The following is a 22,457-nucleotide window of genomic DNA, read 5'->3' as shown; positions in this document are numbered from 1 at the left end:
GTCTCAGACCCATGAGACAGCCCCCACTTCACTAATGGCAAGTTTCAGGTCTCCCTTGTTTCTGACCGACCACCTAAAAATCAGGCTTGCCATGTCCTCCTACTTAAGGTCAATAACTTGCCAGACTGGCTCATGGCACCCAGGGCAACACCTTTACCTACTGTCACCAGTTCACTATGAAGGACCTGTGAACAGCCAGATGAAGAGGTGCATTGCTCCAGGCCTGGGGGGCGGGGGCGGGTTGCAAGTGCAAGTGCTTCTGTCCCTGGGGAGTGGGAATACTGCCCTCCCAGAATGTCAAGGTTTTCCCCAACCTGCAAGCTCTCCAACCCCCACCATTTAGGGTTTTCTAGAGGGGTCACTATAGACATGGTTGATGACATCTTTGGCTATTGGGGATTGACTCAGCTCCAGCCCTCTCCCTCCAGGTGAGAGATTGGGTTGGAGACTGACAGATCCAGCCCTCTAGTCTGAACCCCAGACCCACCCTGAGGCTGCCTAAGGGTCCCCCGCTCGCAGGCCTGTCCTGAGTAAACAAAGGCACTCTGACACTCTGAAGATTCCAAGGGTCTTAGACCCTCTGTGCCCAGAACCAGCTGAAGACCAAATAGCTACGTCTCCTTGGATGGTACAATCACAAGCTCTCATCAGCTGACGGTCCGGGACAGGTGTGCTGAGAGAGCTTTGCTGTGGCCCTGTTGCTGGGAATCTTTGTTTTCAATCCTTGCTGGGGCAACAGACGCTTTCTGGTCATTCCCCAAGCTGGCTGAATTTACAGTCTTTTCCGTTTGATTCCGCTGTTCTGGCCCAGTTCTTCTGAAGCCTCTTTCAACATCGTTGCCTCCCCTGGGTGCTGAGATCCTGTGGCCCTCACCCAGCAGGAGACATGGATGCCGGGATCCGGCTACCCTACTTCCAGTTGGATTGTGAAGAAGCCGGCCCTAAGCCTGCCCTTCCTAGGTCTCTTTCATGCCAGAAATGAGACGTTTTATTTGTATTTCATTTTAGGTCGATACGATGACACACACATTGGAGTTGGCCAGTTCACTGGCCAGGCACCTGACTCTTCTGGATAAGAAACAGGCCCCACACTGCCAGGACACAGAAGGGCAGCCTCGGTCCCCACGGGGTCTTGACAGAAAACCACAGCTCCCGCAACTGCAGGAATTCTACAGATTTTCACTTGGAAGAAAATGCCACCCAGGAGTACCCACCCCGATTACTTTTCTCAAAAGTGGTTTTGCAAAGGCTCAGAAGAAAAGTCAGGACACAGGGCGCCAGCCAGCCCCACCTTCCCAAAATCACTGGCCCCGGGGCCACCCACCTGCAATCAAACTGTTAGAGATGGGCTTTTCTTCTCAGCTGTTACCAGAGCAAATATACCTGGAGAAGCATGCATTCGAGTAGGGTGCCTCTCTCCAGAGGTCCTGGAGAGTGAGGCTTCAGCAAGTCACTGGCCAGGGACCCCGGGAACTTCACAGTTGGGGGGCTGGAGGGTAGAGGGGGCAGAACCCTAACGGTGGGTGAGTTGAAAATGGAAGAGCATTCTTCACCTCAGAGTCTCCTGGGGCCTTTCCCTTCAGGAACTGAAGGGGTGAGGAGGGCTGTGCAGTCTCAGACAGGTGATACCTGGGCTTTGAGAGCCGACGCATCTGTCCCCAGAGCTGGGCAGCCGCCTGCCCAACCCACCCTGTAATAACTGGAGTCCTTTGTCCCCACCCAGCGCCAGTCTGGGGGTCTGGTGCACACTGTACTTGATCGACCCATCCCATACATGAAGTGCTGATGTCACTTTCGTACTTCAACTGCCCCCCCCAAAGTATACCTTCCGGACACTGGAAAAAAGACAGCCCTTGATGTAGCCCCAAGTCCTCTGCTCTCCATGAAGCTCCTGAGGGCGACTGCAGCATGGCGAGCAGGGAGCCCCGGGCTTCTTGATAAAAGTGTAAAATGAAGCTCTGTCTGAAAGGACCCCCATCTGTTAGATTTGGAAAACATCTAAAGGCCGTTTGCTTTTCACAATGACTAGACTCTTAGGAATGTATTCTAAGGAAAGGCAGAAGATATGGAGAAACAAATTCAAGAATATTCTTTGCAGCAATAGCCAGGGAGGAAGGGAGGGAGGGAGAAAGAAAGAAAGAGAGGAAAAGGGGAACAGAGAAACAGGCAGACGAGACAGACAAGAGAAACAGAGACAGAGAGCGCATCTAGCTCGTTTTCAACTTCACCTCCTGGGAGAATCTAGCAGGATAATAGAATCCTCAGCACACTCTTGTACTGGGGCAGCAAAGTTTCCCAAACTACAAGGTAACAAATGCTAAGACTGGAGAAGCTGTGCACGTTCTTTTCCAGCTCCTTTTTGCAGCATCAGCAGAATGGGGCAGGTTGCTGCGTTCATTCTAAAAATCAAAACTGCAAAGGAACCAGCTGCAGAGATGGGGGTGGGAAGGCAGATGTTCTCTTGCTGACTGAGCTCACGCCCCGGAGAGCGCCAGCGCCTAACGCCCCCTCCACAGGTTCCACGGAGGACACAGGAGAGAGTGCGGCCATGTGAAGAGCAGCCTCACATTTCTAAGGCTCCCTCTCTCTATGAGCTGTATCCCATGAGTCCTGCTCGCTCCCCTCGGTCCCGATGCCCTAGCCGTCAGCATCTCTGCCAATCTTCATGAAAGAGCCTGTTGCACCGCAGTCCAGCAGGGCCACAATATTCAGAATGAAAATTGTAATGATCACTCTTCTGACTGCAAAATCCCAAGAGTCAGAGAACTTCTCTCACTAAAGGAAAGGGGCAGGGCGGGGCGGGGCGGGGCGGGGCGGGGCGGGGCGGGGCGAGCTGGACAGAGAGAAGCTGCCCTGGCTGTTGGGTGCTGAAAACTGTGACACCGCCTGGCACCAGCGATGAGGGACTCACGCTCGACCCCAGAGGCGGCTCGTCCACGAATAACAAGGGGCCACCGTGGGTCTCCCTCAAGCTTCCAGCTGTCGGGAAATCTTATCTAATCACCCACCTTGCCATGCTACCTGCTCACCTGCATTCTGTAGAAGTAGTAACGCATCATTCACGTCCCAGCAGGCCAAGTGCGCAGGAAAATGAGGCCAACAAGTAGAAAACCATGACCGTAGAAGGCAATGGCACGTGAACTGAGCTTTCTGGGTTGTGTGTCCTTGTGGTGATAAACACAGTCCTAACTGAGCTGAACACCAGAATGAAAACGAACCGTCCTCCGTGCTGAAGGCGGAAGAGGTGTGCTTGGCTATCCGCAGTGCCTGCCTGTTTGGGCGGTGATTACTGCAGGTCACACGTGCTGTACAGGAGGAGGGCAGTGAACTCTGGAGCCAGGCTGGCCGGGTGCAAGTCCCAGCTCCATGGCCAGCTCTGTGATCTGGGACAATTCACCTATGTCCTCTGCCTCTCGGTTTCCTCCTCTGTAAAAGGGGGGTAATAGTCGCATCTATCTGAAAGGGCTTTGTGAGAATTAAACGACCTTGTAAATGTAAGGGGCTGAGAACAGTATCTGTTCTTGGTGAGCAGAAGGATGACCAGGAGGTGACCAGCAAAATACCCCTTTCGAAGCCTCAATACTGTTCCGTAGTGAGCAAAGACACAGCTCCTCTACGGACGAAGCCATTAATAGTCGATCCTGGCAGGCAGAGTGCAGATTCCTTCGAATCAGAAATTTGAACTCTGGCCAACGACTGCTGTACTGCTTGAGTAAATCTTAGGATTTGTTAATGGTAAAGTAGTCTACAAAAACAGAAACAGTCTGAAGGAGTTTGAGAGGGTGTGGGCTCAGCTGCAACCTCTCCTCCCAAGGCTGTTGGTCAACAACATCTCCAGCCCTGTGGAAAGACAGCGGCAGTGAAGAAAATGTCGGACAAACATTTGGTGTGTTTGTACACTTCTGCCAGAAATCCTAAATGCTTTGCATGTTTCAGCTAATAATTCATTAAAATGGATTATGCTGACCATTTTATAACCTACTTCACTGCTCTCCTGTCTAAATCCATCCCTTTGTGACACATTTTTTACACTTGGCTCATTTTTTCAATTGTGTTTGCTGTCTTACCCCCATGTAAAGGATAAACGTGCATGTTTATGTTGATTTGACTGAGACAGCTAATGCTACATATGTCTCTGTTCCTTGAAAGTTGACTTGTGATGGTGTCATTTAAGTCTCTTCTTTTTCCCCTTGAGTCAGCAAAATATTCCATGTTCCTTTGAGCAAAACTTGCTCACTAGTGTTATGGAGGGTATAAAAGCAAATGGAATAAGTTTCCTGCCTTCAGGAGGATTGAAATCTCAAAGTCGGTATGACAGCATGGATGGGAGTCAGCTCAGTTTGCAGCTTTTAAAACATGTTGGAATCTTTCCTGACATGGAAGTAAAAATAGCAATCTTGACAAAATTGTGATGACTACAGACGTGTACCTAACCTCTTATTTACCGCCTCCCGATAGAAGATATTGTAACTCATCCCATTTGAGAGCAGGTGGTGATCACCCCATCCTGTGAGATTCAAGTATAATAATTATCTGGAATCCCCCATCTGCAGGCGAGGAAGACCCAGCAGCCCTCACAATGTCTTCTGGAAACTGGATTTTGTTTGAAGGGTGAACTGACTCCAAGTTTCTTCTGTTTTCACGTATTGTCCTTCCTACGTGTCTCCTGGGGTTTTTCCCTACCTCCCAATCTACATTAACCTGATGGTAACAGCCAGCTATGTTTTCTAGAATTCCCCTAAATGGACTCATGCCAAATACTGAATACAGTAGATTGGGAGGGTTCATTAAATCACGATAGAGCATCCTAAAGAAGGAAAGTAGACACCTTTGTTCTTAAAGGGTCTTCAGCCATCCCACCCTGGAAAAGGTTGCTGATTGTCTCTTCTCCTCAGGCAGTCTTGTTACTATGCATCTTTTTTTTTTTTTTTTTTTTTTGAGATGAAGTCTCGCTCTGTCACTCAGGCTGGAGTGCAGTGTCATGATCTTGGCTCACTGCAACCTCCATCTCCCAGGTTCAAGTGATTCTCCTGCCTCAGCCTCCCGAGTAGCTGGACTACAGGTATGTGCCACCACACCCAGCTAATTTTTGTATTTTTGGTAGAGACAGGGGTTCACAATATTGGTCAGACTGGTCTTGAACTCTTGACCTCGTGATTCATCCACGTTGGCTTCCCAATGTGCTGGGATTACAGGCGTGAGTCACCGCACCCGGCCTCCATCACTTTTTATGCCTCGTCTTCATCCTTACAGCTTCTCCTTCCTAGGGGCCTCAACTCCCAACCCCGGAGTTAGGGTCACAACTGTCCATCTTCATGCAACACAGCTTAGTTCCCCTTCTTCTCCTCCCCACCGTGCCCTATGGGCTGCTTTTCTACAACCAGAATGGAGACCCAGGGAGAGCTGCTAAACTAAGACAGTTCTCACCCCTGGGAGAAAAAATCTACTTCCCAGTTCTCAGTCCTGCTAAACTATTGTTGAGATAAAGAAGGACCATGATAAATCCTATTGGCTAAGAGAAGAACGTTCTCCAGGTTGCCGTAGGATAAGAGAGGAGGTGACAGAATCTGCAGCCATTTGGTCGAATATGTGATATGTGAGTCATTCTGAGGAATACGTTAAAATTCTGTAGTCAGATCTTTCAAAATGGTATTTCCAGTAGAGGGAATAATGTAACAAAAAACCCAGGCAGAAAACAAATAAGTGTGTGTGGAGAAGAACAATAATGTGATGTGAACGAAGGGTTCGGTGTCATGAGTGAGAAATGGCTGACCGAAAGTAGGCAGATGCAGAGAGGAAAATACCACGGGAAAGCTGAACATCACATTAAGTGATTTCGGTGATTCTGCCTGCAGTGCAAATATTTTGGGCTCTGAAGTGAAGTCATCAAAAGGTTTACGTCTGTAATGGAGGATTGGTCTAGATAGCCTTTCAGATCCCACTCGGCTTTGAGATCCTTGATTCCGGGTCACACCTGCGGGTCTGGAGGGCAGTTCTGCAGGGTCATGAAGGAAGGATTCCAGGAGGCTGGAACACGAAGGACATTCAGGTGACCACATCAAGAGATCAAGTGGGGTAACAAGAGCCTGAACTAAAAGGAATGCAGTGTAAATATGAAGAAGAAAGAGGAAATGGGAAACTGATTAGAAACGATAAGTAGAGAAAAAGGGGAACGTGTGATTCCAAGGTTTAGAACAGTATTTGTAAGTTACAGTCCCACAACTTCTTGCATAAACAGGATCTAAGAGAGTCATTTTAAGAAGAATAGCAAACTTCCAAGTTCCACTGAAAGACACCAGCATCTCTGTGGAGTGAATTGGGGAAAGAGAATGAAGAAGTCTGTTCAACTTTTAGACCCACAAAATGTGAATTGAATTGCATGAGTGACACCAACAATGTGAAGATATTTAACAGGAGCTCTTTTTTCTCTTTTTGGCCTACGGTATTTAATCCTTCTATCATCATTATCGTCCTGTCTCTAATTTAATGTCTCTGAACCTTTATTCAAAAATCCACTATGTATATGTAACGTGTTTGTGAGATTATTACTAGACCCTCTAGGAGGTTTCATTAACCCAGTTTTCTCTTATTATAGCAATACCACACTATCTTTATAGTTCAGGTAAGTCCTCCACCGTTTTTTTCCAAGTTGCCTTAGCTCTTTTGGGTTCTTTAAATTTCCGGACATATTTTGGAATCCGCTAGTTCATTTCTACTGAAAATAAAAATAAAAATAAAATCATGCTGGGATTTTGATTGGAATTGCATTAAACCTCTGATCCACAAGCGCAGAACTGACATCTTAACAATATTGAGCCTGCTGATCCATGAACAGAGTATATCACTTCATTTATTTAGTTCTTTAATTTATCTCAGCATCACTGCCTGCTTTTCAGTGTATAGATCTTACACATCTTTTGTCAGATTTAGTCTGAAGGATTTCATGTTTTGATGTGCTATAAATAAGATTGCTTTGTAAATTTCCATTTCCAATTATTTCTTTGCCAGTGTATGAAGAAATAAATATTGCTTATGTGTTTAGCTTGTATCTTGCAAACTTTCCAAACTCACTTATTAGTAAGTAATTTATTATTATTAGTTTTAGTGGCTTTTTGTGATTTCAGCAGATTTTCCACACAGGTGATCATGTCACCTGCAGATACAGATAGTTTTAAATCTTATTTTCTAATAAGGGTGCATTTTATATATTTCAACTTGCCTTATTGCACTGACTAGACTCCAAAAATAATGCTGAAAAGCAGTGAGAAAAAAGTCATCAGGTGGGATGGTAAATACAGCCCTTGTTCTTCCATTTTGACCTGAAGCACCCAGTGTGATCATTTTCTCCTTTGATTTTTCTGAGGACTTTTTGTTTCCTTTTTTTCCTTTATTTTTTAAAAACACACTTTATCTTTTAGGCAGTTTCACGTTCACAGAAAAATTGAGGGAAAGGTGCAGAGAGTCCTTCTATATGCCTTCCCTTCCCCCACGTGCACAGCCTCCCCCACTAACAACACTCCTGCCCAGAAGGAGCATTTGTAATAATGGAAGGACCTACATTGACATATTGTCACCCAGAGTCCACAGGTTACATGAGGGCTCTGTCTTGGTGCTGGTTCTATGGGTTTGAACAAATATGTCATGACATGTGTCCACCGTGATAGCATCGTACAGAGCAGTTGCACTAAAATCCTAAAAATCTCCGTGTTCACCTTATCATCTCTCCCTCTTCCCAACACCTGAGAACCACGAATATTTTCACTCCATAGTCTGGCCTTTTTCGGAATGTCCTTTAGTTGGAAGCTTACAGTATTTCAGAATGTCCTTTAGTTGGAAGCTTACGGTATTTAGTCTTTTCCGATGGGCCTCTTTTGTGTAGCCGTGCATGTTTAAAGTTCCTACGTGTCTTTTCATGGCTTGACAGCTCACTTCCTTTCAGTGCTAAAGAATATTCCATTGTTTGGATATATCACAGGTTATTTATCCACTCACCTAGTGAAGAACATTTTGGTTTCTTCGTTGCCTCCAAGTTTGAGCAATTATGAATAAAGCTGGAATAAAATTAGCAATTATGATTAAAGCTTCTATAAATGTCCACGTGCAGGTTTTTCTGTGAACACAAGTTTTCAACTCCTTTGGATAAATACCGAAGAGTGCAATTGCTGGATCACATGTTAAGAGGATATCTCGTGCCCATCAATGATACACTGGATATACAAAATGTGGCACGTATATACCACGGAATACTATGCAACCATAAAAAAGAATGGGTTCCTGTCCTTTACAGGGACATGGATGAAGCTGGAAGCCATCATTCTCAGCAAACTAAAAGAGGAACAGAAAACCAACCACCACATGTTCTCATAAGTGGGAGTTGTACAATGAGATCACATGGACACAGGGAGGGGAACGACACACACGGGGGCCTCTTGGGGGGTGGGGGCAAGAGGAGGGAGAGCATTAGGACAAATACTTCATGCATGCAGGGCTTAAAACTTAGATGGGTTGACAGGTGCAGCAAACCACCATGGCACATGTATACCTATGTAACAGACCTGCACATGTATCCAAGAACTTAAAGTAAAATTTAAAAATAAAAAATAGGGAGTATAGTTTGGTAAGACAATGTGATAATTTTACAAACACAAAACATGTCATACCCACTTCCCCACCTCCCTCAAGTGCTTTCAACAGCATCCTATTGCTGTTATTAAAAGAATAAAGCATCTACCATCATCTCCCAGCCCCTGCCTGCCTGCCTTCATTCTTGTCTTGTGCCACTTTCTCCCGTGTTTACTTCCTTGAACGTGCCTGATTCCTGCTGCAAGAGGCATTCTGCACGCACCCCCATCTCTGTTCAGACCGTGGTGTCCCTACACTCCACCCCCCTCAACAATCAACCTCTACTTCTCTCCAGACTGCAAGGGGATCATACTTTCCAGAATGCATCGGTTTTCTACCTCTCATCCCAAGATACGCCAGATTCTTTTACAGCATAAATTTAGAGAATCCCGCTTCCCTTTCTTTGGTGCGCTTTCCTCAATTCTTCATCAGAAACCCATTAGAGTGATTGTCATATTAGTGCCCATTCTCCCCATCAGGCCGCAGGTTCGTGAGAGCAGGGGCCACGGCCATGTTGGTGAACCACGGTATTCTCAGTGACTATCCATGTGTTTAGAAAGTATTTGCTGAATGAGTAAATGGGTCTGCAGTTCCAACCAAAGCTAGAAGCTTGACTTTGGAAGAATGAAAGTAGATAACATTTCCAAAGCAGACCCCATAGCATGAGAAAAGAAGGGAAGAATGGAGGCAGAGCTGAAGGATGAATATCGGCACAGGAGTAGGTGAGAGTTCCAGAAATGCTGGGTTTTCACGTGTTTTTATTTACCTCATATCTGTGTTTCCATCTCTGTGTAGCGTGACTGTCACATCCCTCTCTATTACTACATTTCTTTACTGACAAGGACAGAGGTGGTGCATTGGACACACTACTAACCAGCATACTCTCTCGGACTTGCAAGGAAATGTAGAGAAAACAATCTAGAAATGGTATCTCAGAAGAAAAAAATATCAAAAATATGAGAATAAATGTGGGAAAAAAATCAATGTTTAAAGACAACTTCTCAACATATTTAGGTATCTCTGGGACTTAAAATTTCATCAGGACTCCCCACACTTCTTTCTTTTTACATTGCTCTGTGTGTGTGTGTGTGTGTGTGTGTGTATTCAACAGAAATCTACAAAAAAAAAAAAAAAGAATGCTATTGCTAGAATAATGCTACTACAGCGGAGAAAAATGTAATCTTTTCTTCCACCCATCTTAGCTTCATTGGTTGGGGTTCCTATAACAAAAGACAGATGAACCCCCCAAAAAGCAAACGGAGGCTTATTAGCATGTATATTTCATATACACATGGGAGATACACAGGGAATGAGGGAATCTCAGAGAGACAGCTCAGACCTTTCTTTTATGTAACATCTTCAACAAGGATAATCAATGTTTCTAGAAGTGCCAAGACAAAGTAAAAGGACTTTGGGTCATTGGGGGCAACAAATTGTGGGAAGGCCAATAAATGATAGATTTTTGTGTAAATTCCTCTGGTGCTGTTTCCTGAATAAGGGTCTGAAGTTGTCTACAGAGATTGACCTGCGTCCTTTCTGGCAGAGAGGGGAGAAAGGGCACTTTTGTCTTTGTATAATATGATTATGTTGTGTGCTTTTCAGAAAATGGAGGGAAGGCCAGAGCGCTTCTTAATTGCCTTCAGCTCAAAATATTTTAGCATAGCGTGTTTTATTCTCTGGACTGTTCCTGCTGCAGCTATCTCTAAAGGCATCAGTCGCACCAACAGCACTACTTGTGGGGAAATATTGAGCAGAACTGGAATCAAATGTATAATTCAGCCCCACAGAGTCTCTGAGCCACAGGACAGAGAACTGCCCGGGAGTCAAAGCAGACACTGAGCAGTTGACATTCTAAGAGTCTCCTTCCAGTAGATCGGCACATAAACTCAAGTTCTTTTCACAGATTTGTCTGTGTTTCTTTTGTGGAAAAAAACATAACCCTGTAGCTAAAATGTCTACTTCACAGTGCACGAAAACATCTGGAGCCTTAGCCAGAAGCAGCACAGACGCAGGCAGCCTGGTGATGTCCGACGGGGACAGCCCACAAGATCCATCAGCATGTGGCCCTGCGAGCCGCCACCAGTAACATATGTTTACATGCTAATGAATGTCAGGCTCATTTAGAACAAATTTGCATCCATCAAAGCCAAACAGCGAGCAGAGCAGCACATTTTCCTGTGTGTCAGTGGCCCCTGAGATACTGGGGAGAACTTGAATTGCCTGACCCCTTCAACTTCCAAGCATCCCAGAGGGAAAATGCAGACCCCAGGAAAGGACTGTGCTGGAAACCATTTGTTCTTACAGATGTCCGGAGTAGTCTTCTGACTGACCCAAAGACTCCCCTCTGAGGGTGGGGGAGACCTAGGTTAGGGGAAGGTGAACCGTGCTGCCTTCTAAGACCTTCCTTCTAAGGGAGGGTGGGGGAAACCCAGAGTAGGTGGAGGTGAGCCATGCTGGCAGGACCTTCCTTCTAAGGGAGGGTGGGGAGACCTAGGGTACGTGGAGGTGAGCCATGCCAGCAAGACCTTCCTGCTAAGGAAAGGTGGGGGAGACCTAGGGTAGGTGGAGGTGAGCCATACTGGCAGGACCTTCCTTCTAAGGGAGGGTGGGGGAGACCTAGAGTAGGTGGAGGTGAGCCACGCTGGCAGGAGCTTCCCTCTAAGGGAGGGTGGGGGAGACCTAGGGTAGGTGGAGGTGAGCCGTGCGGGCAGGATCTTCCTTCTAAGGGAGGACGAAGTGTGCTTTGCTAGACTCCGCGATTGAGTCTCAGCGTGGCCGACGCAGATGGGAGCAAGTCACTTCTATCCTATGATTCTGGGTGTACTCATCTGTCATGGAAGGTTTGGTTAGATGAGCTTAAAGTCACTCCAGTTGCAAAGCTGTGTGACTTGTAGATACATGTCAGTGTGAATGACTCACTTCACTTTTACAAGTTGCACAGATAGCCAGGCTTCCCCTTGTATCAGTCAGGAGGTCCCAGAAGACTTTGTCACAGGCAAAGAGGTGATTAAAAGGAGTCACTGACGGGATTCTTTGGAGATCGGTGGGCAGGGCCCAAGGGAAGTGAGAATAGCACTCCCCAGATCATGGGCAAGGGATGCCTGGGGAGGGGCTGCTAACGTGGACAGGCATGAGTAAGAGAGGAGTGAGGACAGCTCCTCTCCCTCCTCCACCTTCCACTTGCTGCCAGCAATGAATCCAACCAGCAGCCCTAGGCCAGGCCAGGCTCCCAGAGTCAGAGCCAGGAAGAAGCCAGGCACATGGAGAAGCCACTGGTCCCCACCAACACCAAGGGTGCAGTAAGAATTTTGATGGAAATATTTAAAAACTCATTCGACAACTTCCTATCTCCCCAACCAGCCTCTACATATGATTCCACCTTTTCCGACTCCTGAGCCATCGTCAGGGGTGTCACAGGGGTGGGGCTGCCTGCTCTGCCCAGGGCCTGGGACCCTCCAAACTTCGGAGGTCTGGGGTCCCCTCTCTCCTCCCTGGGAGCAATTGTCTTCTCTGCTGTCAAATTGTCACTTCCATCCTCCCACAACACACGAGAATGTAAGACAGGATTTTGTTGGGGACACAGCTAAACCATATCAAAGGGGGGACCTGGGGCTACCTCATGGGGCTCTGGCATGAGCTTGGGTGACACAGGTTATAAGACCCCATCTGCTTCAGGTTTAATTGCATACACCAAGATTCCCAGGTTGTAGTCCTAATCAAGGACCTCAGAATGTGTCTGTATGTGGAGATAGGCCTTTTAAAGAGGTGATTAAGGTAACGAAGTCATTAGAACTGATGCCCTTGTAAGAAGAGATCAGGACACAGACATCTATAGAGGGACAACCGCACGAGAACACAAGAGAAGATGCCATCTGACAGTCAAGGAGAGATGCCTTAGGAGGAGCCAGTCCTGAACTCACCTTGACCTTGGACCTCCAGACTCCAGGACTATGAGAAATACATCTGTCTTTTCACAAAACTGCCTGTGGCAGCCCAACCAGAGCCATGTACCATCTTTGGTTCTCAGAAATTCCACTTGGTTTTATGCTCCTGGATTTTAGGAGGCCCCTGGATGACCAGCATGTGGCTAAAGTTAGAGAAGGAGTTACCTGTGTAAGAGAGCCCCACACATCTCTGAGCGGACACTGTACAGCCCATGAAATATTGGGTGTAGTATCATCGTCTCTTCCCTAGGATATTAAGAACAATGTCACAGGAGGGGTGTACAGCCACAGCCCCTGCGTTACTGGGAGCAATAGCATCTTCTCCCTCTCTCAATACAAGGAACAATATCCCAGGGTGGGTGTACATCCCCTGTGATATTGGGCGTAATGTCATCGTCTCCCAATGTGGATATTGGGCATAGTGTCACAGGGGAGTGTATACCTTCTTCGTTATCGGGAATAATATCCTCTCCCCTCGGGATTGTAGGCAAAATATCGAAGGGGTTTTACAACTCGTGAGATATGGGCAGTAATATCATCCTCTCCCCACCTAGATGTTAGGAACTCTATCACAGGCAGCTGTACATTTCTTGCGATATTGGGAGTCATATCATCCTCTCCCATCACGGATATTAAGAACAATATTACAAAAGAAGTATACACCCCTTGCCATATTGAGAGTAATATGCTCTCCCCTTCAGGATATTAGGAACAATATCGCAGGAGGTGTGTACAACCCCTGTGATATTGGGAGTAATATCATCCTCTCTCCCTGAATGTAAGAAACAATATCACAGGAGGATGTACACCCCCTGTGATATTGGGAGTCATATCATTTTCTCTGCCTCTGGATATTCGAAACAGTATCACAGTGGGTGTGTACACCCTCTGCGATATTGCCACTAGTATCATCGTCTCCCTCCCAGGATATAGGGAACCTGCGATATTGGGAGTGATATCATCCTCTCCCTCCCTGGATATTAGGAACAATATCACTAGGGAGTGTACACCTCCTGCAATATGGAGACTAATATCATCCTCTCACCCCCTGGATATTAGGAACCATATCATAGGGGTGGTGTACACCCCCTGTGAAATCAGAAGAAATATCATCCTCTCCACCTTTGGATGTTAGGGACAATATCACGGGGGAGGTCTATGCCCCCTGCCATATTGGGAGTCGTATCATCCTCTCCCACCCAGGATATAAGGAACAAGACGACCGAAGGGATGTACACCCACTGCCATAGTTTCAATAATGTCATCCTCTACCCCCTGGCTGTTAGGAATAACATCATAGTGGGGTGTACACTTTCTTCGATATTGGGAGTGATATCATCCTCTCCCCGCCGGATATCACGAACAAGTCTATTAATTATTAATAAGTATAAGAAAAATTAAGAGTAATCATCAATATTAATAATCACAATAAAGATAGTAATATACTAGTTAAAAATGTTAATGATTAGCATTAATAATCAATAGTAATATCACCATTAATAAAATAATGATATCAGCAATTAATGTTACTTAATACTAAGTGATGGTAATAAAACAATATTAACAATTATTTTAAGCATGCATAATCATATATTTAAAATAATTATCCATAATAACGGTATCCTATTAATAGTATCATTGATAATTGTTAATATCAATCATGGATGTTCAATAATCATATTATTACTCCTAATACCACAGGGGGTGTACACCTACCTGTGATGTTGTTCCTAATATCCAGGGACAGAGAGCATGGGATGTTGTTCCTAATTATCAAGGAGGGGAGAGTGTAATATTACTCCCAATATGACAGGGTGTGTACATCCCCCCCAAGGCATTGTTCTTGCCATTCAAGACAAGAGAGGATGACATGACTCCAGATATCGAAGAAAGTGCAAACCCACGTGTGATCTTCTTTCTAATATCCAGAAAGGAAGAAGAGGATAGTAATCCTTATATGGCAGGAGGGGTACACTCACTCTGATATTTTTCCAAATATGCCGGGAAAAGGATAATTGCATTCCCAATATCGCACCAAGGGTTGTACACCCCGTGTGAGATGGTCCTTCATAATGTTTCAAGGTGGGAGGGATGATATTATGACCTATATGGCAGAAAGTGTACACCCCCCAGGATATTGTTCCCATGATCCTGGAGGGAAGGGGATGATATTACTTTAAATGTTACAGAAGGTGTACACGCCCCCAGTGATATTGTTTCTCATTTCCACGTGGGAGAGGAGGATATGACACCCAATAATGCAGGGAGTAGAAACAATCCTGGGATATTCTTCTTAACATTCAGGGAGGAAGAGGATGATATTACTCCCAATACAGACGGGTGTACACCCTCTGACGGTGTACACACAGAGTATACACCCATCTGTGAAAGAGTTCATAATTTCCAGAGGGGGAGATGATATTACTCACAATATCAAACAGGCTGTGAGTCCACCATGGCCCCTAATAGCCAGCGGGAGGAGAAGGGGTGGCTATTAGTCCCCACCTTGTGGGGGGTGCCTCACCCCCCTGCGAGGTGACTTCTAATAGCCAGAGGGGGAGAGGGGGTGGCGATTAGTCCCCACCTCGCGGGGGGTGCCTCACTGCCCTGCGATGTGGCTCTTAATATCCGGGGGGGGAGAGGGAGTGGCTATTAGTCTTCACATCATGGGGGAGGTCCTAAAATAAAATATATGTTAACTATTTAAAGGTGTGAATTTTATTACATATAGAAAAATATGTGTTTAGTGTACGAATGTGTGCATTTATGTCAAATACATGAAAACACATAATCCAGGTGTTTCAGTTCATACCACTGTAGAGACTTTTCGGTTTCTTTTCATACAACTGCCCAACTGGGGCCCAGAACCAACACCCACCAGCTGTGTCACTGCATCTATTGTTTTACTGTCACACACCGGCCCTACCCCACCAAAAAAAAAAAAAAAAAAAAAGCCATGGCACTTAATAAAAAATTAATTTTACAACATTATTAGAGATGACTTGTAGTCCTCTTTGAAGAGACTGCAGCATGTGAAGGATTTCAAATACAACTGTGTTCTGAGTCTCCTGATCTAAGGACCTGTCCGCACTGGTGGCTTTAGCAGTGCTTCATGCAAACTTCCAGAAGGCATGTGTGTCATGTCTAAGAGCAAACTAGAGTTCACGCCTCAGCACTGTGTGCCTCTTCTTTCTTCCGTCCCACAGGCACCGTCTTCGCCCAGGGAGCTGGTGCTGTGCTCTGAGGCTCTGTCCCACCAGTCCCTGCCAAGTCCCTGGTGCCACTGTGGAGAACCAGCCTCCGTCTGTCAAAGTGTGTTGTGCAGAAAACAACTCATCCAAATCTGTTTAAAAACCACACATTTGCGACGCCTATAGGACTCAGAAGGTGGAGGCAGACAGGTAGAGGCAGCTGCCATGGGGGCTGAAGATCAAGCCGGTCTGTCTGGTGACTGATGGGCACTGTCTGCAGTGACCCACTGCACATTTAGCGAGGCTGTCTGGCCCCTCACCTCTGCCAAGCCTCCACCCATCGAGTCTGGCCTGGATTCTCACACGCCTGCACAGCCTTCATCTGGTTCATAACTCAGCTCACAAAGGGCCCCATACAAAGGGCCCCATACAAAGGCCCCCGGACCGCGGCAAGGACGGCGGTGGTCACACCTGTGGCCATTTATCCTCTCTACATCTAGCTCCTCTTCCTGAGGCAACAGCACCTCCGAAGTCACAGCCTGGCCTTCCAACTCTCCCCCGTGCCGGGCTTCTTGGCATGTTGCTCTGCTGCACACACCTCAGCAAATACTGCTGATCAGCCAGAATCACCCAGAAATCTCTTAACCTTGATTCTGACTGCTTTTATAATTTGTAGTATCTGTACTTCTGGTGTGATTTGAGGAACAACAAATTTTAAAATTAGAGAAGATGTGGTTTTTATTCCCTCCTTTCTACTTGCAACCTTGAAAATTCAAGTAGCAGCAAGGTTTGTTGAGAGTAACTTCCACCAAATAGAACCTATTACAAAGGTACTACAGAGTGTCAAATAACCACATAGATGTAAAATAGACATGCAGACACAGATATAAAATCCAATGATTAAACCAAACTGAGAAATGCTTGCCAGTTTGATAGGACTTCTGAAACTTGACAAAAATGTTGGCTAAGGGATACAAGATGCTACGAGATGAGTGAAATGTTTGGCCTAGAACCACAGGCTCTCTCCTCTTTACAGCAGAAAATCCATAAGGAAGCCAAATCTGAAAGAACCAGGTACCATTGAATGGCATAATCAGTCGTCCTTCCCATCCCTGGGGCCATCTGCGGTGAGTGCAGCCAGCCCGTTCACCAACATCCATCATCCATCCTCCAGGCCATGGCTACACTTTACTCCCAGGCTCCCTGTCATTATGTAGATTAGGTAAATCATGGCCACTCTCGCCTTAACCCTCCCCCGCCAGCATGGCAATCACCCAGTCCCAACCACAGCAAGGACAGCCGTGTCCGTGGGAACACAGAGCAGGAGTCTGAAAGGAACCTGGATCTCTGAATACCTCATGGAGCAGTCACCAGCCTGGAACATCCTCCCTGACAGGTTTGCAAGACAGAAAAACTCCTTGGTTCCTCAAGCTACAATACTGCAGAGTCTCAGGTCACAGCATCCTTACCTACCCTCGTCAGGAACCGTTCATGCTCATCAAGACATGAGAACAAAACTGCAGTGGCACAGTCACACATACCCAGAAAGCAGACCACCTGCTGCTCACATTCATCGTATTAACACTAAAAAGCCACCTCGGTGGATATCCTGGATGTGGACACTCGGCGGCTTTTTGCTGGAGATGTGCTTTGTGCATTTATCGCACGACCATCTTGGCATCAGGAGCTGCTGCGCAGATGGCAGCTGTGCACGTCACAGGGAGTCTTACTCGCTGGAATCTCAGCCTGCTCCCAGCATCAGCTCCCACAGGGTCCTCTCCTCTGGGAGCGCGTGCTTGGACGCCACAGTGTCCTGTGGATCCACACAACCACGCTGTCCTCCCTGGCCACTGTGCCTGTCCACTGTGTCCACACAGGCCTCCCTGTCCACTGTGCTTGTCGCGGCTCCGATAGTCCTCCCTGTCTACCTGTTGGGGTTCGGAGAGGCCTCCTTGTCCGCCTGCGAGTCCCGTGCACTGCAAGAGTATGCCATTCCAAGGCTGCTCGATGAGGCTTCACACGGGGGCATTGTATTTCATTCACTGCTAGGTTCTACACTGACTTTTATGACTCCGGGGAAGGACTAAGACTTAAATAGAACAGCGGCTAGGTGATACAAACCGCCGCTGTAATCAGAACATAACAAGACCAGGCCACAGGAAGGAAGAAGCAGCCCTCGGCCACAGCCTGTTACCAAGTCGCTGACATCTCTGTCCAACATGGATAAAAAGACCCTCTTTCCTCCGAAGTCTAAAGCAACATACCGGCCCATCTGACAGTAATTCTGTTGTACATTTAACTTCTTCTTGCTTTTCTAAGTGACTGTTCACGGTCTTAACACCTGTGCAAGAATTTCTCAGCTGCTGAACCACTGTTAGTTATTCAGCAGATAAAATGGCAGCAGATTGTACCCCAGGAAGAAACACACCCAGTCACGGGCACAGAACGGGACATCAGCACAAACCGTTTCCCAGAAAAAAAACACATCTCTGCTTTGGGACGTACCATTCCCGGTCTCCATGAGCTCGGCGTTGCAGTACTTGGGCGCTGTCCGGGACCCCGTGGAACCCTGTGGTCGCTCCATCTGTATGGAGTGCTCTGAGGTGTACGTGGTTACATCAGGAGGTGCAGAATGATTATCTGTAAAGAAGCACATCATGAGTGTTTCTGGTGGTTGTGGCGTTTGTTCTGCAGGTTGAGCAAGCCATAGCTCAGGAAGAGACCGGAGCGCGGTCTGGGGGTGCCGTGAGAAGCCAAAGCCGATCTCAGCCACGTCTGCCACACACATCCGGCACAAAGGGGGACCCCAGCATAACTCATGTTGCCGAAAATGGAGCAGAGTTTAGTGAAACCTCAATTTCCTAATAGGAGCCACGTCAGCGGCGTTTTAACTAGAATAACGTTAGACCGGCAATGGCAGGGTGCCAGGAAGCGTGTGTGTGTTCATGGAAGGGTCCCGTTTCCTGTCGGCCACCGTCCACACAGCCCAGGGCTTTACTCGCGCTTTGGAGCCCAGGGCCTGGAAATGGAAACCCAGCTCTGGAAACTTCTGGGGATTTGGGGATGTCCCTTAAGCTCTCCATGCCTCAGTTTCTTCATCAAATGGGAATAGTAATGGCTATGACCATGTAGGGTCTGGGGGGGGGGGTTGGCCAGTGTGACTATGTTGTGACTGGACTCCTTAGAACACTCACACGCACACGTGGTCACAGATGCTAAGTTCTCATTCACAGGCTTCTGATTATCTCAGAAGGTCAAATGCACATCTGACTTTTTACTTCTCTTCTTTTGCCACACAAAATATTTCTCCTCTTCAAGTTTCATTATTTTGTCACGGCTTTTCCAAAAAATTCCCAAACTTATAGAAAATTTCCAGATAGTCTAGGAGGATTATCTTTGTGCCCAATTAGAAATTACCGGAACGCGATCACCCTAGAGTTACATTTGGGTCACACTGAGCCCTGATGTACGTGAGTTAGGAGCCCCTCATAGTTTGGATACATTAATTCTTTGTACTAAAACTTCCTCCAGTATTGAAAGGGTAAACCCACAAAGGGAGGCCCAAGTGCAGTGATTCATTTATTCAAAAATATGTGTTTTCCTTGGTAAGATTCTGTGCATTTTCTTAAAATTGAATAAGATCTGAGGATACAAATGCTTCCACCAAGTGGCAGAGGTGGTGTCTGGCCTCCCCGTTCTCGTCTGGCAGAGCCTCGGCCACTATCCTGCGATCCAATATACACATGGAATTTTATTATGGAAAAATATGTAACAGTCACACATTTCTGTTCAATGTTTAGCCTACTGTGATTTCAAGTAGGGCTATTAATTCACATAAACGAGTGTACATGTTCCTGAAACTGTGTCAAACTGAAGTTTAATACTGCTTTTCATTTGAGTACTACTTCGCAAACTTTTAAAGAGTATTTCTGTTTTCTCCTTTATACTCACAACAGTTGAGAGAGAAAAATTATTTTTTTCAATTTTTTTCCCCTCACTCAAAGCCTAAAGCAGGAGAAGGGACTTCAAGATCCCAGCAGCAGTTATTGGGAAAAGTGAGACAGACCCAGCTCTCCTGACAGCAAACTCCTGTTCCAGACAGAAAACAGCTGACGCTTTCAGTGTCAGTGAGCACCGAAGGGGCTGGGACCCAAGTCAATCCTAAACGCCTCTGGGTGTCAAGGAGTCAGTGATCTAGAAGTGAACATTCTGGGGTTCTGGGGTGTCTGTGGGCTATCTGATCACACATGACGTCCACCTGCTTCCCACTGAGGGTTTTGCAGAGATCAGGCTTTCCTGTGGTAGCTGGTGCCGGGAGGGTCTGAGCCTGTGGCTCGTGCTCCGTTATCGGCGACGTGGTACACAGTCGTCTCCGGTTACTGCTTTAATAGAGACACACACCAAATCCTATTCAACCCAAGTCCCATACTTGATGGAAAACATTTACTCCTGAACCATTCAAAGGCAGAGCGACGCGAGGCTCATCGTGGCTCCCCCACGCGTCGACTCTACCTCTATTAATTCTCACTTCACTCCTTTTCCACGACATCTTCAAACGTTGTGGGGCAGTGATCCTAACTTCGTTCTTTTTCTAATACAGAGGATCTCCCTTGTCATAGAACCTACACAAAACAGTGCGCCACGCCCAAGAAATCTGAACACCTGTGGCAGACAGCAGCGTAAAGCGGCCGTGCTTAAAGCCCTCATTTCCTTAAATGACTCCCGTGGTCAGGAGAAGCACACTTTAAAACCCTGTCCTGTTGACTGGGACTGTTAAGGTTTCACGCAGAAGCATAAGTGAGAAGAAAAGTTGGAAGCGGATATGGCTGCAGGATTCCCCAGGAACACAAAAGGACTTATAAGCAGAAGGCCCCTGGAATTCGGATATGGCTGCGGGATTCCCCAGTAATAAGGCCCCTGGAATTCCAGCTGTGGGAGGGACCTGGGCATGAGAAGCAGTAAAGCATCTTCCGGAAACAATCCAACCAAAGCACCCCAGGGGCCAGAGGGGCTCTGCGCTCTTTCCACTAAGGGATTCCACAGCCACGATGCAAACAGAGAAAAACGTGCACACGCAAAGGCATTTAGACAACAGGCACAGAAAGACACTGTGAAGCGTGCTCACCCATGTGGGTCTGGGCCATGACATCCGCCACCCTGTTGGCAGCTCTGCTGTCCCCGCTCTGCGTAGAGGACGAGGAGGTGGTGGACGTGGTGGAGCCGTGGATGGCCTGACTGATCCAGTGCTCCATGTTGATGCTGCCCTGGCTGGAGGTCGGGGTGCCCTGGGAGTCCCCCTGCAATGAGCCTTCATCTTCGGAGCCAGAAGAGGTATCTGTGTAAGAAGAAAGGCGATTTGCTGCATATTGCAGCAAAAACATGCACCACAATCTCAGTCCCTCCAACACAGATCTACTTCACCCAAGTCTGAACAGTTGTTTAATGACTTTTTGCCGTAGACACTCTTGAGAATTTAAACCACTTTTCAGATAATGAGCCATTTATTTTAGCATAATGAATTTTTCTTCTAAAGCACCTTATACAAACATGCTATAAGATGTTTGATACTGTCATCTCAAAGATGCACTGACACATTTCCTCTACACAGCAGTTTGGGAAGAAACCAAGTGTTTTCTTGTGTCAGTCAGAAAGAGAGAGGGCAAGGGGAGGCGGAGGGCCTGTGCGGCTCTCAGGAGTCTCAGTGTGACTATGTTTAGCCCTGGTTAGTCCTGAGATGCTCTTCTGGGCTCTGATTTATTTCTACGTTGGTGTTTGTGTTATATACCCTTGCAGGTGATTTTTGCATCTGTGTGTTAGTTACCCATACCGCTGATTTATTTCTACATCGGTGTATTAGATACCCATGCAGGTGATTTCTGCGTCTGTGTGTTAGTTACCCATACAACTGATTTCTTTCTATGTCAGTGTGTTAGATACCCATACAGCTGATTTATTTCTACGTTGGTGTGTTAGATACCCATGCAGCTGATTTATTTCTACATCAGTGTGTCAGATACCCATGCAGGTGATTTCTGTGTCGGTGTGTTCGATACCCATGAGGGTGATGGATTTCTACCTCGGTGTGTTCGATACCCATGCAGCTCTCTAAGGATCAAGACGCTGGTGATGGTAACAGGAGAGAAAGCAGAATGTGCCTCACATGGAGCGGCCTCTCCACCTCCCCGTTTTCCTCCGGGACACACGACAAACCCTCATGTCACATTTTGCACACAAATCTAATCACCTTTACAGTATTCGTTTCTTATACATTCTCATTATTGATTTTTCTATCTGTACAAATTGGATATCTTGGATTATGATAAAATACATCCATTTTTTCACTATAATTCAGGAGAACATTTTTCATTTAATAACTTTTCATGCAGTACCAAGGTTTTTGAGAATACATTGCTGGTGTATTTGTTAAACTTCAACGTAAGAATGACACTCAGAATCCTACCTACAGGTGAGTGATGGGAGGCGCCGGCTCAGGTGAGCAGCTCCAGATCATTGGGTGAGAGGAGGAGTCACAGCAAATAATCTTAAGACACAGGATTGCTTCTTAAAAGACAATAATAGCAAACAATATTCACACTTATTACCACTGTCACACGACTTATGCTGTCTGGGAATTTTTTTAAAAGTTTACTTGTTAGACAAGCAACAATATTAGGAGCCTGAAAATTCTCTATCATCTTGC

At 46.5% G+C, this 22,457-nt stretch overlaps 1 protein-coding gene across 1 annotated transcript; it reads right to left on the bottom strand.

The window, feature by feature from the left end:
• Window positions 1–2,816: 2,816 nt before the first annotated feature.
• Window positions 2,817–21,582, bottom strand: LOC139361294 (disco-interacting protein 2 homolog C-like). Its single transcript, XM_071089906.1, has 4 exons — window positions 21,579–21,582; window positions 20,883–21,092; window positions 18,263–18,397; window positions 2,817–8,051 (listed from the first exon to the last, which is right to left on the bottom strand). Exons 1-4 carry the CDS (start codon window positions 21,580–21,582, stop codon window positions 7,993–7,995), a joined length of 408 nt encoding a protein of 135 aa, XP_070946007.1. The 3' UTR covers window positions 2,817–7,992.
• Window positions 21,583–22,457: the final 875 nt, after the last annotated feature.

The sequence above is a fragment of the Macaca nemestrina genome, unplaced genomic scaffold, assembly GCF_043159975.1.
Source record: "Macaca nemestrina isolate mMacNem1 unplaced genomic scaffold, mMacNem.hap1 Scaffold_141, whole genome shotgun sequence".
NCBI classification, from domain to species: domain Eukaryota; kingdom Metazoa; phylum Chordata; class Mammalia; order Primates; family Cercopithecidae; genus Macaca; species Macaca nemestrina.
This window is presented reverse-complemented; position numbering and strand designations above follow the sequence as displayed.

Excerpts from the sequence above, each read along its gene's own strand:
- LOC139361294 (XM_071089906.1), bottom strand. Across the intron at positions 18,398-20,882 it reads CATGGCCCAGACCCACATGG|ATAATCATTCTGCACCTCCT; the intron begins GTGAGCACGCTT and ends GCTTCTTTACAG. Across the intron at positions 8,052-18,262 it reads GCTCATGGAGACCGGGAATG|CTTTATTCATAATTGCTCAA; the intron begins GTACGTCCCAAA and ends ATTTTATTCCAG.